The sequence below is a fragment of the Macaca mulatta genome, chromosome 3 (assembly GCF_049350105.2).
Source record: "Macaca mulatta isolate MMU2019108-1 chromosome 3, T2T-MMU8v2.0, whole genome shotgun sequence".
Classification (NCBI taxonomy): domain Eukaryota; kingdom Metazoa; phylum Chordata; class Mammalia; order Primates; family Cercopithecidae; genus Macaca; species Macaca mulatta.
The window spans coordinates 48,414,125-48,430,095 of NC_133408.1; the positions used below are offsets into that span (position 1 = coordinate 48,414,125).

Below are 15,971 nucleotides of genomic sequence, written 5' to 3' on the forward strand. Positions count from 1 at the left end.
CAGCTCACGCCCCTTCCAGGGGTCCTGCCTGCTGCCTCGAACTCCAATGATCGTCCCATTCACCTCTCACCCCTTTTCCCGCCTTTTTGCCCCACAAGGCTTCAAAGCGCGAGGATCTCATTGTCCTCCTCCCCCATCCTCCAACCAGCCCACAGGACAGCCGCGTTACCATGACGACCGGGCTCCTAGAAGCTGCAGTCAAGGACCTGGTTGCCATGGTTTCCGCTTCTCCGCCTCCAGCCCCGCCCGCGCTCCCCGCGGCGTCGGCGCCTGCGCAGTGTGTGGCGTGTCGGGAGTCAGAACCTGGGCGGGACGGGGCGGGGCTTCGGCCGAGAGGGAGGGAAGCCGGAGAAAGGATAAGAAAGGGAGTGGGACTGGCGCCTACGGTGGCCGAAGTGGGACGCGCCGAGCCGGAGGCTGCAGGATGGTAGGCTGTGCGAAGAGGGAGGGGAGGGGGAAGCGAGGGGCGTGGGCTGCACCTGCGGGGGTCCTCGGGGGCCGCCCTCGGGGTGAGCCTCTCTGTCTTCCCTCTGGTCCTCAGAGGCCTCCCTTGCCTCAGCTGGTGGGCGAGCCGGGCTCGGGAGGAAGAGTGGGAGGTGGCATTCGGGAGAGGGGCGGGGAGGGGGTGCATTTGCAGGGCGAGCGTGGGCTGACGAAGGGGCGGCGGGGCAGTCCCGAGCCGGGAGGGGCGCTTGGGTCTTGGCTCCCGGGGGTCCCTCGATCCCCGCCGCAGGGAAGCAGCCTAAAGCAGAGGGTTGTGGGGGTCTCTTTGCAGAGGGAGGGAGTGGGGGGTCACCGAGAACCCCTTCCCGGGCGGCACGGGCGGGAGCGGGGACCCCGGTGGGGAAAGGGGTGTGGGAGGGGAGTTTCCGGGTCGGAAAAGAGAGCGCCCTATTGGGTTCGTGGCGGTGCTTGCCTAGAGGCTGGGCCCAGGTAAGGAAGAGAGGTGGACTCGTGGTTTTGCTCCGAGGGACCCAGGCTTTGGGATCCCGGGCTCCAGGGCTCTCTGCCCCCAATCCCACTCTGTTTCCGGAACCCAGGCCTTCCGTCTTCCTGCTCGCTCCCCACCCCCCTATCTGAGCGCCGCACGAGGCTCCCCGGCGCCCCTCTTTTCCCCTCCACCAAAAAAATCAGTTCTCCTGAATTCTGATTTTTCACCTACTAAGCTATACAGTGCCACACACCCAGGGATTCCAACCCTGGGCATGTCCATGAATAGGAGAGCTGCTGGGGGAAGGAGAAGACTCCAGGATGTGGCCCAGACCCCCTGGAACTGGGAAGCTGGGGTGCACTGGGCAGTGAGGGTTCTGTCTTCCATCCCACTTGACCCAGCTTGCTGTCTGTTCTGCAGACATTCTTCAGGGGAACCCCCTGGGTGGCGGGGCCCTGAGGGAGATTGGTCACCTGGTGTCTGGGGAGGAGTGGGCGCTTAGCAGGAGGCACCCTAAAAGGGAGAAAAGTTAAAGAGAAATGTCAAAGACATCTGGGTACCCGCAGAGAGGAAGGTGGGATTTGGGCATCTCCATACCCTGTGTGGTGTTGGAAATACATACTGCAGAGGAGGATACCCCTGGCACTGGAGGGTGGTGTGTTTGGGATATCATTAAGATCTTATGGTTATGATGGGGTGGAAAATTGAGGTAGCTTCTCCAGGGACAAAATACCAGATTTCAGCACGGTGGTGGATAGAGAGAGGGTGGAAGAGAACAGGCATTTCTTTGGCATTGGTTACTGGTTTCTTGTCGCTCTGCTAGGCATTTTACTTACCTTTAGAAAGCAGAACCAGTAAGCAAGAGGTCAGGGAATCATGGTAATAATAATAGTAACTAACAACCGGGTGCAGTGGCTCACACCTGTAATGCCAGCACTTTGGGAGGCCGAGGTGGACGGATCACCTGAGGTCGGGAGTTCGAGACCAGGGCCTGGCCAACGTGGTGAAACCCCGTCTCTACTAAAAATACAAAAATTAGCTGGGTGTGGTGGCACATGACTGTAATCCCAGCTACTCAGGAGGCTGAGGCAGGAGAATCACTGGAACTCAGAAGGCGGAGATTGCACTGAGCAGTGATCGCACCACTGCACTCCAGCCTGGGTGACAGAGAGAGACGACAGAGAGAGACTTTGTCTCAAAAAAAATAATAATAGCTAACATGTTATACTGCCTGCCTGTGCTAGGGACTTGCATATATTAACTCATTTAGTCTCAACAACTGTGCAAGGCAGGTACGATGTCCATTTTACAGATAAGGAAACTGAGGCCCAGAGACTTACAGTAGTAATTGGCCCAAGGCCCTGCATAACTAGTAGAGCCAGGATTTGAACCCAAATGATGGACTCAGAAGCTCTGACTTCCCCCTGCTGGTGGAAATACCCAGCATTGAGAGCAAGGGGCTGGATGTTGGAAGAAAGTAGAGAAGAATTAGCCGGGATGAGTTTGGGGAATATGTGTTTACCCTTGGTTCTGCCCTCCCATCCCCCGCAGATGCGATTCATGCTGCTATTCAGCCGGCAGGGAAAACTGCGGCTGCAAAAATGGTACCTGGCCACTTCGGACAAGGAACGGAAGAAGATGGTGCGGGAGCTTATGCAGGTTGTCCTGGCTCGCAAGCCCAAGATGTGCAGCTTCCTGGAGTGGAGGGACCTCAAAGTTGTCTATAAGAGGTGACTCCCCACCTACTTTCAGACCTGCCTAGATTCGAGTTGGGCAGTGGGTTAAAATGGCTGAGAAATGGTCATCCTTTAGGTCAGGGAGACCTGGGAGCTGAGGACCTCTGGAGGACAGTGATGAATGTCAGCTTCCTTTTTTTTCCCCCCCAAACTCTTAAATAAGTTCTTGTTTACCACTTGGTTTTGCTCACGCGCAACACCTGCCTCACTCACGTTTCCCTTTGGGCCCTATCTTGCCCCACCGCACATGTCCCTTGCAGTCGGTCCTGCCCTACTTTTCCTAACACACACGCGCACACACCCTTTCCAGTTCCTTCTCTTCGGAGCAGGTAAATTACTTGGCTCAGGTTTTTGCTGAGTCAGACTTAGGAGGTCAGAGGGCAGGAAGGAAAAAGTGTGCATTCTTTGAGTGTTTTAAAGACAGCACAAAGAGGCAAATGAGTTACTCTTTACATGCCCTGGGGCCACCCCACCTGTGGCCAGCCAGGGCACAGACCACCCCCAGGCTGGTGGGAGGTTTGAGCCCAGAATGCCTGGGTCCTGAAGCAAGCTTGTAGCATGTCTCATGCATTCCTCTCCGCAGATATGCCAGCCTCTACTTCTGCTGCGCCATCGAGGGCCAAGACAATGAGCTCATCACACTGGAGCTGATCCACCGATACGTGGAGCTCTTAGACAAATACTTTGGCAGTGTAAGTCTCCTCTGCCCACCAGTTTCCATTCCCAGCAATCCCCTTTGGTAATCTACCAAACTTTGAGGCACCTCCAGTCTCTGCTCTGGAAGTCTCAGGGGAGAGGTGAAGTTGGAGCAGTAAGAACAGTAATTAATTTCCCTTTTTAAGCTTTAAGCCTATTAACCATGTCCCATAATCGTCCCTGAGTGGGGAGAGTGGGGGCAGGATCAGGCAGTTAATCTCCACTTAGAGCTTAGCTCGGACTTTTCACACAGAGACCAAGTTCAGATTTTTTGTTTAGTTTAAATTTTTATTTTTTTAGAAACAGAGCCTCACCCCGTCACCTGGAGGAATGCCTCCTATGGCTGGAGTGCAGTGGCACAATCATAGCTCACTGCAGCCTTAACCTCTGGGCTCAAGCCATCCTCCTGCCTCAGTACCCTGAGGAGCTGGGACTGCAAGTGCACACCACTACGCCCAGCTAATTTTTGTATTTTTTTTTTTTTTAGAGATGGGGTCTCGCTATGTTGCCCAGGCTGGTCTCTGGGGCTCAAGTGATCCTCCCACCTCAGCCTCCCGAAGTCTGGGATTACAGGCGTGAGCCACTGTACCTGGCCCCATATTCAGATTTTTATCACTGGTTCCTGATCTTGGATTTGCATTGGAATTTTCTGGAGAATTTTTTTGAATAGCAATGTCCACGTTCTACTATCAGAGATTCTGAATTAACTTATCTGAGGGATAGCTCAGATCTTAGATGGGGTGTAGTAATAACTCCATAATTTGTGTCCCACTTAACAATTTATAAAATGCTTTTGGGTCCTCTTGTTTGCTCCTTATCCCATCCTAGCAGTAGGTGTTGGTATCTCCATTTTTGAGGCCAGAAAACTGAGACTTAGAGATGTTTAAGGACATGTTTAGCTAGATGGTTAGTGGCAGAGCCCTGCTTGGAACTCAAGTCTTCCACCCCATGATCCAGAATTCTCTCCTTCCCTGCCCTATGGTGTCTAGGAAGCGGGGCTACCGCAACCTTTGGTGGGAACAACGTCACAGATTTTGTGGGGAAGGCAAGGGGAACCACAGGCAAGGGTAGATAAAGCAACTAATGTTTCATGATCAGGAGGAAAGAGGCAAGAGGAAGAGGGAAAAAACTGATCCAAGGCAAGGTGCGGTGGCCCATGCCTGTGATCCCAGCACTTTGGGAAGCCGAGGCAGGTGGGTCACTTGAGGCCAGAAGTTCGAGACCAGCCTGGCCAACATGGCAAGACCTTGTCTTTACAAAATATTTTAAAAATTAGCTGGGCATGATAGCGTGCACCTGTCATCCCAGCTACTCAGGAAGCTGAGGCAGGAGGATCACTTGAGCCCAGGAGTTCGAGGCTGCAGTGAGCTATGATCATGCCACTGCACTCCAGCCTGGAAAACAGAACAAGAGACCCTGTCTCTAACAAAATAACGAAACAAAACAAAAAAAGTGAAAAAGCTGAACCAACTACTAAGGCTTGGGGGTTGAGGGCAGAACCCAAGGTGGGAGGCATTGTCTAGAAAAGGAAGTGGCTCCAGTTGACCCTCCATGCTCAACTCAGCCTCTCCCCGCCCTCCCAGGTGTGTGAGCTGGACATCATCTTCAACTTTGAGAAGGCCTACTTCATCCTGGATGAGTTTTTGATGGGGGGGGATGTCCAGGACACCTCCAAGAAGAGTGTGCTGAAAGCCATCGAGCAGGCTGACCTACTGCAGGAGGTATGGGCCAGGGACAGTGAGGAGGAGGAGGAAGCTCACAGTGGTGGACAGGGCCTTCCCTCCCCTGGACGCCCTGCCTGTCCTGCCCATCGTCACCAAGGGCCCCCCCTCCCTGTGGTATCTGACCCCCACTACGCCCGGCTCTCCAGCTTACCCTCAAGCCCTGACCCCATGGGGTGGGAGGTAGGGTGGCAGATAGCCCACCTGTGCACCCCTCATTCCAAGCTCTGTCCTTCCCCCAAGCCCCCAGATGTCTCATGGCCACCCAGTCTCCTTTGTCCAATTCTCTGAGCAAGGCTTAACGCCAAGGGTTTAAGGGTTTGCTTTGGAGTTAAGGGTTGCTTGGAGAATTGGAGAAGGAGCACCTGGTAGGTCATTCTTTTCTTCCCTGGTTTCTTCCCCTACCCCTCTTTTTTTTTTTTCAACACACACATACTCCAAAGCCTCTGCATCTCAGGAGGAAAAGGCTATGGGGATTTGGGGGCTGGGGCAGAGGGCACCTGGATGTTGGTTCTCCCTGCTCCCCAGCGCCCCCGCTGTCACCCCATTACTGCCTGCCCCCTCTCTGCTGTGCCATCACCGAGCCCTGGTGCAGGGAGATGAGTCACCGGAATCTGCAGTGATGAGCGAGCCCGGCCTGAGCTGGCTCTGAGGAGGGGGAGAGATGGGGGGTGAGGGGGGGCTCATCTCTGCAGTGGGAGAGAGGGCAGAGCTGAACTTGCCACCTCACTGGTTGAGCTTCACCTTCCCACACACTCGCATATACGCACCCTGGCACACACACACACGGCCTGGCACACACACCCACCGTGTCACCAGTGTTGCGCTCAGACCCTAATGACGCATCTCCCTGCTGCCTCGTTCACCTTCCCTCAGGGACCTGGCACTCACCTCCCACTGCCTCACCCGACTCTGAAAAACAGGACCCAGCCATTTGTACCCCCCAGGGCCCCAGAAAGATCCCCCACCTCCTTGTCCCGGCTTCACTCCCTTTACTCCCAGGTGTCAAGGCGGGGCCCCTGCTCACCAAGCTCCCAGCTTTGGGCTCTCTGGGTGGTGACGCCCCCTGAAGGGCTCGCTGGTCCAGCCTTGGGCTCACATTGGCTTCTCTCCCCCTCCCCCGTGTCTGTGCCTCCCCCGTCTGACTCTTCCTCGTGACTGCTGTCTTGCCCACCCTGTCGGCCTCTCCTGGTGTCTGTGCGTCACCCTCTGTCTGTCTCTGCCTTAGGAGGATGAGTCGCCGCGGAGTGTGCTGGAGGAGATGGGTCTGGCATAGCCCCCGCTGGGCTGGGGCATGGCGATGGGGTCCTGGCAGCATGGCGGGAACGGCTGCTTCTCCTCTGCCCAGGGCCCTATTCTTGGTGGGACTCGGCTGCCCCTCCTCTGCTGCCTCACCTTCTTTCAGAGTGAGCTGTGGGCTCAGGCCCTTCAAACATTCCCTCCCTCCACCCCCTACCTCCACTTTCCCCTTTACCCACCAAAGGTTTTAGGAGCTAGGAGGCAGGAAAATGTGACCCAGATGGGGGTGCTATTTGGCTTTTATTCCCTGCCTTTGCAGAACTGATGTCATCCCAGACGTCCTTCCCTCCCTAATAACTGTAAATATATAAATATATCAGGTTAAAGGGAAAAGGTTTTCAGGGCACTTCTCTTCCTCTCTGCCCCGTAACCTACCTCCACCCTCCCCCTAGCCAGCCAGGGCGGCTTCTCTGCCTGGGAGGGGAGCCAGACCCCTCTCTTTCTCCTTGGCTGCAGTGGGGCTTCTATCCAGTGCCAGGGAGGAACAACATAGTTAATTTTTTTCTAACCTTGCCACTTTGAGGGAAGGAAGGGTTGGGGGAAGGGCGAGCTTTATGGGACCCTGGTCCTGGCCTTGTCCCTCTTTCACTCCAGTTCTGGGTGAGGCAGGAGCTGGGAGGGGTGGGGAGGGGGAAGTGTCTGCCTTTATTTCCTTTCTTCTGAAATAAAAGGAAAAGCATTTCTGGACTTTGCTGGCCTCGGGCTCCATGAAGGAAGGCAGGGCTGCTGGCATCATCGGGAGGCCAAGGGGATCCTGCCAGCCTTGGGAAGAAAGGGAGAGCACGCAGTTAAATGAGAATTTCAGATACACAAATCATTTTGGGGATACATGTGTCCCAGCAATGTTTGGGACACATTGAACTCTAAAACTTCATCCGTTGTCTATCTGGAATTTCAAATTTCCATTTCCTGTATTTTATCTGGCCACCCTACCTTAAACGGATTTTAATGCCCAATGAGTCTCCAAACAGGCTGCCCCCAACTCCCTGAGCTGCCTTTACGGAAGGAGGAACAACTCTTCAGGATGCGGGTCTGTTATGGGCGATTTCATTTGCCCGGTTTAGTTTTATTTGAATCAGTTCACAAGTACCTGTGATTAGAAAAGGCTTAAGATGGGAGGCCAAAGTGGGCAGGTCGCTTGAACCCAGGAGTTCCAGACCAGCTGAGCAACATGGCAAAACCCCATCCCTACAAAAAAAATACAAAAATTAGCTGGGCATGATGGTGCACACCTGTAGTCTCAGCTACTCAGGAGGCTGAGGTAGGAGGATCACCTGAGCCCAGGAAGTCGAGCTTGCAGTGAGCTGTGATTGCACCACTGCACTCCAGCCTGGGCAACAGAGTGAGATCCTGTCTCAAAAAAAAAAAAAAAAAAGCTAAGAAGTGGCTTTAGCCAGGGTGTCCCTGTGGCTGCCACCCCCTCCTCCCCGCATTTCTTGCAAAGTACCTAGGACCGGGAGTTTAGGGAGCAGTAGAGGGAGGTGGGTGGGTGAAAACAGGAAGCTCTGGCATTAAACCCGTGTGGCCCCAGGATCTTGGGAAGAAGGAGCCGAGTGGCGCCCAGAGCTGTGGCACCTTCTGCGGGTCGCCTTTTTCTTTTGAATCAGAGGTGGCTGGACTCATCGCAGACAATTGGCTCTTTTATTGCATTCCGCTGGGCCTCTCTCTGTCAAGCCCTGGGGAAAGATGACTTTCCCACCATCCCCCAAGCTGGAAGTGGAATTTCGGGTTTTTTAATGGGTGCAAGCCATATCCTCCTCTAAAAACAGTTTCAGACTTTCCCCACTTACCCCTCGCCTTAGTTTGGGGGCAGGAAGCAGGAGGACATGGGGACTGTGGCTGGCGCTTCCCTCACCGCCCCTTGGGAAGGACCACACAGGCCCAAGGGGACGGGTGAATAACCGAGAACAAAGTCCTAATAAAATAGTCACTTTTATTTCTTAGCAAAACTATTTCCTCCGTGAGGGGTATTTACAACAGAGAAAGGAAAGAAGGGGTCAATTCACAGCGATTTGGAGAGGCTGGAGGGGCTCGTGGGAGGCCCGAAGGGCTGGAGACAGACACTTCACACAATTAACTGGAACTGCTTTTTTCCGGTTTCGGACGGGGACGTCCCCAGAGGGACTTGATGGGGCTGGGGCCCCGCGTGGGGAGGGAACTCGCACAAACCACCCGCCGTCCTGGGCTGGCCCCGGGTCACCCGCAGGTGAGCTCTGGGAGTTCGGGCTCTGGACCCGGGAAGGGGGTCTGGCAGGTCCCGGCGCAGCCCGGGGACGGGGGCGGGGCCGAGGGGCGGGGCCGGGTCGCATGCAAACACCGAGGGGGAGCGGGCGACACGGAGGGGGGCGGCGGCGCGCGCGGCGGGGGCGCGCGGGGGCGGGGCCGGGGGGGCGGTCACGGGCGCCGGAGCAGCACGTGCTCGATGTAATTCTCCAGCTCTTCCTGCTCCTGCAGCCGGCGCTCCTCAGCCTCCGCCTCCTCCTGTGCGCGCCGCGCCTGGGCCTCCCGGCCGGGATAGTGGCGCGAAGGCGGCAAGGCGTGGTGGTAGTGGCGGCGGCGCAAGGCCGAGGGCGGCTGCAGTGTCCGCGGCCGGATGTAGTTGGGGAAAGGGTGGTACGGCCCTGGCGGGTACACCTCGTCCTCCTCCCGATCCCAGGGCGGGAGCACCTCGTTCCAGTCCGGTAGCTCGTCTCTAGCGGGGGCGGGGGCCGGGGGCGGGGGCTGCGGGGAGCGGACGTGGGTGGGGGCGGGGGCGGCACGGGGGGGCGGCACGGGCTCAGGAGGGGCGTTCTTCTTCCGCTTCCGCTTCTCCTCCACCTCCTCGATGATGCTGACCACGTCGTCCGCTGGCAGGTGGAGTTTGGTGGACAGCTCAATGAGGCTGTCGATCGTCTGCGGGTCCATCTCCTCGTCGTCGTCCTCCTCCCCGCCCTCCTCTGCCCCCTCGGCCTCCTTCCGCCGGTGGCCCGGCGTCTCCTCCTGGGAGCGCTTGTCCTCGGCGCCGGCTTCCCCGTCCTCCTCCTCCGCGAACAGGAGCGCGTTCTGCCGCGCCCTCTCCGCCTCCTCCGCCTCTGCCTCCGCCTCCGCCGCCTCCTCATCCTCTTCCCCCACCCTCTCCTCCCCGCCGCGTCTCTCCTGCTCCGCCTCCTCCTCCTCCCTTGCGCTCTCTCGCTCCTCTGCCGCCTCCTGCAGCCCCCGACCCCCGAGGCCGCGCTGCCGGGCCCCGCCCTGCAGCAAATACTGGAGCAGCAGGTCCGAGGCGAGGTCGGCCAGCCGCTCTTCCTGCGCCGCGGCCTGCCGCGTGGCCTCCGCCTGCCGCCGCCCGGCCTCCACCTGCGCCAGCCCTTGCTGGAGAAGGCGCTCGCCCGCCTCGGAGCCGCCAAGGAGTGCGCTCTCCGGCCGGCGCGCCTTGGGGAACGGGGCGGCCAGGCCTTGGTACGCCTTGGACAAGGGTGCCAGTGCCTCGCCTAGGTGTGTTTTGGGGGAGGACACTCCTTCCCCGAACTTGTGGGTTTCGGGAAGGGGCCCGCTCTCGGGCATACGCGCCTGGAATTGCGAGGGGGCCGGGGGCGGCAGGGGCGCGCGCTCCGGGACACGCGCCTGGAACTCTCCCCAGGAAGCGCGCCACACGCGCTCTGGCCCCGGGCTCTCCAGATTCACTCGGGTCAGCGTGTGCGTGCGGGTTTCCGTCTCTGCTGCCGCCGTCTCCTGCTGGCGCTTGGCGCTACTTGGACTGAAATCTCGCAGTTCCTGGAGCAGGGACGCTAGCGCCTCGAGCTCCTCGGAGGGATCGCTCGCCTCGGGCCCATTCTCCGGAGTCTGAGGGCGAGGCGGAGCCGCGGGCTCCGGGCTCTCCGGCGCCGGGAGGCTGTGGGTCTGGCTGCGCACGGTCTCGGTCAGCAGAGCTTCAGCGGCTTCTTCCGCCGGTCCCTGCTGGGAGCCGCTTGGTGCGGGGGGCGAGGCGGGGCGGTCGAGTGCCTGCAGCAGCACCGCGGCCAGAGCCCGGGGATCCACGCCCTGGAAAAGCTCTCCCTCGTCCTGCGGCTCGGAATTCCGAGCGGCTCGGACCTCTGGGGCGCTGCCATCCTTTGGCCCGGGCACTGCGTCCCCGGCTACCGGCTCTTTATGCTCAGAGCTGAGGGGAGGAGGCTGCGCCTCAGGGCGACCCGGGGGTGCTGCCCCTAACCCCTTGATCAGCAGAAGGCAGAAGAGGGCCGAAGCCGACAATCTGAGGGCTTTCATGACCAAGGGGCTGCCGGAGACTGAAAAATAGAAGGGACCAAAAAAAGAGGATTTCTGTAAGAATTCCCCTCTCTAGGTCTACGTTCCCTTCCCCCACCTTTCAGCAGGAAACCCGGGGCTTCCCTGATCCCCCAAACCTTACCCAGAAGAGGAACGTTTAGGAGCAAAGGAGGAAGATGTTGTGCCGATCTCTGGAGCCGTGTAAATGGGAAAATAACCACTGAAGCCCTCGCTTACCCAGGGTCTCCTCGCCCCCTTCCCTGAGCCATCTCACTGCCATCGCCCACGTACTAAGCAGCAGCAATATGGGGGAAAAAAAATCTCTGCTCCCTCCCCGTAGGACTCCCCGGATGGTGCGTGGGCGACTTCAGCAGCGAGAGAAAAAGCTGCGACTCCCCCGTTTACCGGGGACCCTTACCAGGGGGCTCCCTGCTGTGTTTGCAACACCCGCATCGAGAGGAGAGAGAACCCTCCCTCACGCCCACGGCTGCCGAGGGTTTGAGGGACGGACAGCGGAGTATTTACCAGCTGGTGTCACGACGCGAGAGGTGGAGAGGAGGGTCGGGGCGGGGTGGGGACAGGGGAAGATCGGGACGCGTCCGCCTCGGCTCGGAGCGGTGGCCGGGATACGAGCGACGGTCGAGGTCTGGCGTCCCGTGGGCTGGGCTCAGCTGGGTCGGCGCGGCTTCGGGCGGCTCGTTCGCTCCGGCTTCAGCACGCTGGACAGCGCCCGCGCCTCCACCGCCTTATAAAGGGGAGCGCGCGGGGTCACGTGGGCGCGCCCCTCCCCATTGACGTCAATGTTCATTCATGGGGAAGCGGGCGGGCGCCCGGCGGAGGGAGGACGCCCTATGATTGGAGGGTGCCTGCCTCTCCCGGCCTGCGCCTGCGCGCTCGGGCCTTCGGCTGAAGGGGTGTGCGCTAGCGGAGCTCCGGGAAATGAATGAATGAATGAATGAATGAAATGCTGAAGCGGGCAGGGCGGGGGGCTATGAATGAATGAAGGAGGGACGAAGAGAAAAGGATGAATGAATGAATGGGAGAATGAATGGAAGGGTGGATGCAGAGGCGCTGGAAGGCGGGAGGGTGGGTTGCAGAGCAACTTGGAGCTGCTGGATGGAGCCCGCGTTGCTGAGTGGAATAGAAAAAGGGCAGCCCCAGCGTCTGACTGGACACCAGTGGGAGATCAATACTGGGGAGGGGAAGGATAAAGATTCAAGAGCCGAGGAGGGGGCGGGTTCCCTACCCCAAGACCACGCGCCCAAGGACGGCATGAACCTGAGCGCGGAGGGACAGATCTGCGCGCCTGCAGGCGCTGTCCGCGGATCAGCGGTGCGGGTGGCAGCCCCCTGGCAGGGTCAGATGGGTGGATCTTGCGGTTTTGGTAATCCCATCGGGAAGGGTCCGAGTCGGAAGAGAAGGGGGAAAGAATGAGCATGTGTGTGCCTCTGGGTCGTGTCTGTTTCACGACCCGTGCTGTGTCTGGAGAAAAAGGTGTGTCTGTCCTTCTGTCCCCTGACTGCCGCTTGTGTCAAGGCCCCCTGCTGTGCCTCCTTAGCCCATCTCTTCCCACCCTCCCCCGTCGCTTTCCCTCCTGCCGCTCCCCTCCCCCAAGGACGTTTGGAGGGCGAGACCAGACCAGGTGGGGAGGGGGTTGCGCAGGTGGGGGGTGACTCAACTCCAGCTCTCTCCACCGCTTAAAGGGAAGGTTTGAACGCGATGGGAGGGGGGCCTGCAACGTCAGAGATAGCCCCTCTCTGCCGCCAGCCCCTTCGACCGTATCTCCTGCCAGAGAGGTTGGGGCTGGGGGCTTGGACAGCTAGAGGTTCCGGGGGTGGGGGGCGATGACGCACAGATTTGCGCAAAGAGAATCCATCAGCGAGCTGGGTCCGGTGAAGGGAGACCAGCCGTGGGCGGGGGTGGGGGGGAGGACGGAAATGGGGAGGGGGCAGGGGAGAGGAGAGGGTGGCAAGGGGGGCAGCCACTGCAGGAATGAAGGGGAGGGAGGGAGGAAGCCTGGAGGGGGCTGCGGTGCTGGCAGAGAGCGGTGCGGGGGCGTGGGCAGGGAAGGGGGGAATGACAATGACACACGCCAAACACACACGAACTGCGGACACAGGGGTGCTCGTGGGCACACGCAGGGCACCCGCACCCTGAGACTCTGGAAACCGAGGTCAGGGCTGCCTGTCAGGGGCTTAGAGACTCTTTCAGAAATGGTCCTCGCCCCCCTCCTCACCTCTTCCTGGCACTGACCCTCCTTCTAACCTCCCCCTCCCTACACACACACTCACGTGCTTTCTCTCTATAACCAGCAGTGGCTTCTCGCTTCCATCAGTGGCTCGACTTTCCCAGAAGAAAGCCCATCAGCTCTGCGGGGAAAGAAATGGGGAGGAGTGGAGAGGGAGAAAAGAGAGAAGAGATGGCAGGGGAGGAGGAAGGAATGAAGGGATCTGGAACAGGTAGAAGGAGCAAGCTAAAGGAGAAAAAAAAAACTGAGAACCAAGGTGACAGTGGAAATTCCAAAGAAAGGAGGGAAAAGAGGGGATAGGAGACCCCGAGGCAATGCCTCCCATCCCCACACACAACTAGCCACGGCCTCCCCTCCTTCCTCTCCCTGCCCCCCATCTCCCCTTCATCTTCCCAGCCTGGATACAGAGAGCAGTGGGATGGGGAGGGGGTCACGTTACCTTCCTGAGGAGGATGAATCAGAGAGAGATGGCTCAGACATCTGGAGAGGGGGAGGGGAAGCCATCCAAGAGAGAAGGGAGAGGGGAGGGAGCCAGCCAAGGGGGCTGACTGAGTAGCTGATGGGGATTAGAGACCAAGTTGCAAGAGGAGAGGAGACAGGCACCTAGAGAAACTGTATTTGCCTGTGGGCTTGTGTGTGCACACACACCTGCGTGTACATGTACATGGCTTGTGCATGTGTGTTTATGTGTGTGTGGAGATGAATGAGATACATGGCTGGGAGTGGGGAGAAAAATAAAGGGAATTGGGGGAAGCAATTGTGCATTTAATCAGATCAAGAGTGGATGGGCATGGTAGTGTTTCCAATTTAACTACGTGATGTTCTCTTCCGGTCTGTGTGGCTGTGATTGTGTTTGCTTCCAGGTGTGTGTGCATGTGTGTGTGTGTTGGGGGGTTCTTATCTCTTCTGCATGCATGTATGCCCGTGCAGTTTGGAGTCTTTGAGCACACCCAGTTCTGGGCATCCGTTGGTGTCCAAAAAGTGTGCCTGGCTTGGTGGCACACAACAATGTATGTGTAAGCACACACACGGCCCCACTCCCCATCCCTCCCTTCCTGCACTTAAGTTCAAAAGCCCAGGAGAACTTCTCAGAAATCAGCATCCTCAAGGCTCCAGTCATCCTGTGGTGAGGGACGGGGTGGATGTGAATGCCTGGGGCACCAAAAGCTTGGAGATTCCACAATCTGGGTCTTGACTCTGTCTGCATGGTCTCTGGACTCATTCTGTTTCTGCCACTCTCCATCCCAGTTCCCTACTGGGTCAGCTCATTCACACACTCCCCCCCTCTACTGGGGGTGAGCTGTGCCCTTCATACCCTGCTGCCTCTAGGGGCTTCTGGACTGGGCACAGGTTCTTGGGATGGGGAAAGGAGGGAGACAGTAGAAAAAGAAAGAGAACTGAAGAGAGTGGGAGAGACAGAGTGCTGGAAAAGGCAGAGCCGATATGGGGACCTGGTTGGGGATGCCTGGTATTGGCTCTGACTTGTTTGTGTGAATCCATCATCTCTCTTTGTATTTGTTTCTGAATCTCTCTCCAAGAGGGTAGCTGGAGAAGATGGGATCCAGCATCATAGGAATCCAAGCTGAAGATTTGGGAAACCAGGAGAGTGAGGAAGAGCACTGGGTCTTTCCTCTGGGAAGGTCTGGGAGAGAAAGAGAGAGCAGGGGCTTGTGGACCCCGAAGCTCACCGTTCCCCTCTTCTCCTCCCCCTCCCCCCAACCGGTGACTCACCTCTGCAGCCTTTAACTGCGTCAGCCATGGTGGAGGGGCAGGCAGGAAGGGGCCACTTTATGAGAGGGGAAGGGGTCTCCACTTTGAACTTACAGAAGATGCTGAAGGCCCCCTGAAAATTGCCCCATTTAAAATCTTGCCCTATCTCCTCCCCATCCCAGAGCTGGGGAGTCCTGGGGAAGGGACTGAGGGGTGGGCTGGGGGCTATGGGAGGGTCTGGAATTATGAGTGATGGGAAGGCGATGCCCACCCTGATTTTTAGTCCCTAGGTCCCACTCGCCCTCAGACCCCCACCCACTCCTGAGTGGGGGAGGGGAGACCCAGCAAGCGGGGGAGGGCAACGCCGCAGAGATGAGTCACCAAGAAAGAGAGAGAGAAAGAGACAGAGATGGGGAGAGACACGAGGAGAGAGCCACTGGAGAGACACACACACACACACACTCAAATACACACAGAGACACACACACACCATCAAGGTGGTACCCACCAAGAGAAAGAAAACCAATCATCCTGAACCAGCCTCTTGCAACTTCTACCTGTCACACACACAACACACTGTCCTACAGAATCACACTGAGATTCGGAGACACACCCACTTACACAAACACAATGTCACACCTAGCCTAGCAGTTACACAGACCTAGGCTGGAGATGTGTGCAGGGCAATGGAGATGTGCTCTAAGTGTTCTCATTCATTCCTTTTACCAGGTGGAGGGAGGGGCGCCAAAACCCTCAAGGAATGCGACTTCAGAAATCCAAGACGCGGTTGCAGGGACTCACAGGCTGCGCTGTGCACACTCGACAATACACACAAGTCGCCTGCCTCCCCGTCCACACGTACATAGTAACATATCAAGCATCGTCCTCATCAAAAAACAAACAACAGAAAAAAACCACTTGAGGTACCTGATTCTGGGGTACACCAGGCACGTTGTCCCGAATCCATCCCACCCAGACACCCCCTGACTCGTGCACACATGTACAGAAACGCAGACACACAAAGACGCCCACGAACACACTCACACGGACGAAAACCACCTTGTGCTGCCTCGCCCGCGTCCGCGCACGTCCTGGCGCCCCCGCGTGTTACTTTGGGGGATCGCAGTCTCCGCAGATCCAGAGCAGGCTCGCGGGGGCGGTGCCCAGGCTCTCTCCACCTCCTCCACCCACCACGGGTTGCCCACCTAGAAAAGGGGAAAGCAAGCCCGGCTGGCCACGGGCGAGTCTGGAACTGGGGGGTTAGAGGCCTGGATCCTGGCTGATGGAAGCTGGTCTTGGATGCCAAGAGGGACTTGGATGCCACAGAATTGGGTAGCCGCCGACTCCCAGGTCCAGGGAAAAGCGAGGCCCAGGGCAAGTCAGGAGGC

The 15,971-nt window shown here is 58.0% G+C and overlaps 2 protein-coding genes across 4 annotated transcripts; one reads left to right on the forward strand and one right to left on the reverse strand.

Annotated features, from left to right (window-relative positions):
- Positions 1-385: 385 nt before the first annotated feature.
- AP1S1 (adaptor related protein complex 1 subunit sigma 1) lies at positions 386-7,070 on the forward strand. 2 transcript variants are annotated; one of them, XM_028845615.2, is made up of 5 exons: positions 386-427; positions 2,483-2,661; positions 3,251-3,359; positions 4,947-5,084; positions 6,313-7,070. In XM_028845615.2, exons 1-5 carry the CDS (start codon positions 425-427, stop codon positions 6,358-6,360), a joined length of 477 nt encoding a protein of 158 aa, XP_028701448.1. In that variant the 5' UTR covers positions 386-424; the 3' UTR covers positions 6,361-7,070. The 2 variants fall into 2 exon arrangements, with proteins under 2 accessions (XP_028701448.1, XP_077852705.1); XM_077996579.1 differs by having other exon boundaries at positions 6,316-7,070.
- A 1,234-nt stretch (positions 7,071-8,304) lies between these two features.
- Positions 8,305-11,346, reverse strand: VGF (VGF nerve growth factor inducible). Of its 2 annotated transcripts, XM_028845616.2 has the most exons (3): positions 11,151-11,346; positions 10,768-10,816; positions 8,305-10,645 (listed from the first exon to the last, which is right to left on the reverse strand). In XM_028845616.2, exon 3 carries the CDS (start codon positions 10,623-10,625, stop codon positions 8,778-8,780), a length of 1,848 nt encoding a protein of 615 aa, XP_028701449.1. In that variant the 5' UTR covers positions 10,626-10,645; positions 10,768-10,816; positions 11,151-11,346; the 3' UTR covers positions 8,305-8,777. The 2 variants fall into 2 exon arrangements, with proteins under 2 accessions (XP_028701449.1, XP_014990008.1); XM_015134522.3 differs by lacking the exon at positions 10,768-10,816.
- Between the last annotated feature and the right edge of the window lie 4,625 nt (positions 11,347-15,971).

Bases quoted from the DNA above. Each gene is read 5' to 3' on its own strand.
- AP1S1 (XM_028845615.2), top strand. The intron at 2,662-3,250 runs GTGACTCCCCAC...TCCTCTCCGCAG, and splicing joins CTCAAAGTTGTCTATAAGAG to ATATGCCAGCCTCTACTTCT. The intron at 3,360-4,946 runs GTAAGTCTCCTC...CCGCCCTCCCAG, and splicing joins TAGACAAATACTTTGGCAGT to GTGTGTGAGCTGGACATCAT.
- VGF (XM_015134522.3), bottom strand. From the start codon at position 10,625: ATGAAAGCCCTCAGATTGTCGGCTTCGGCCCTCTTCTGCCTTCTGCTG.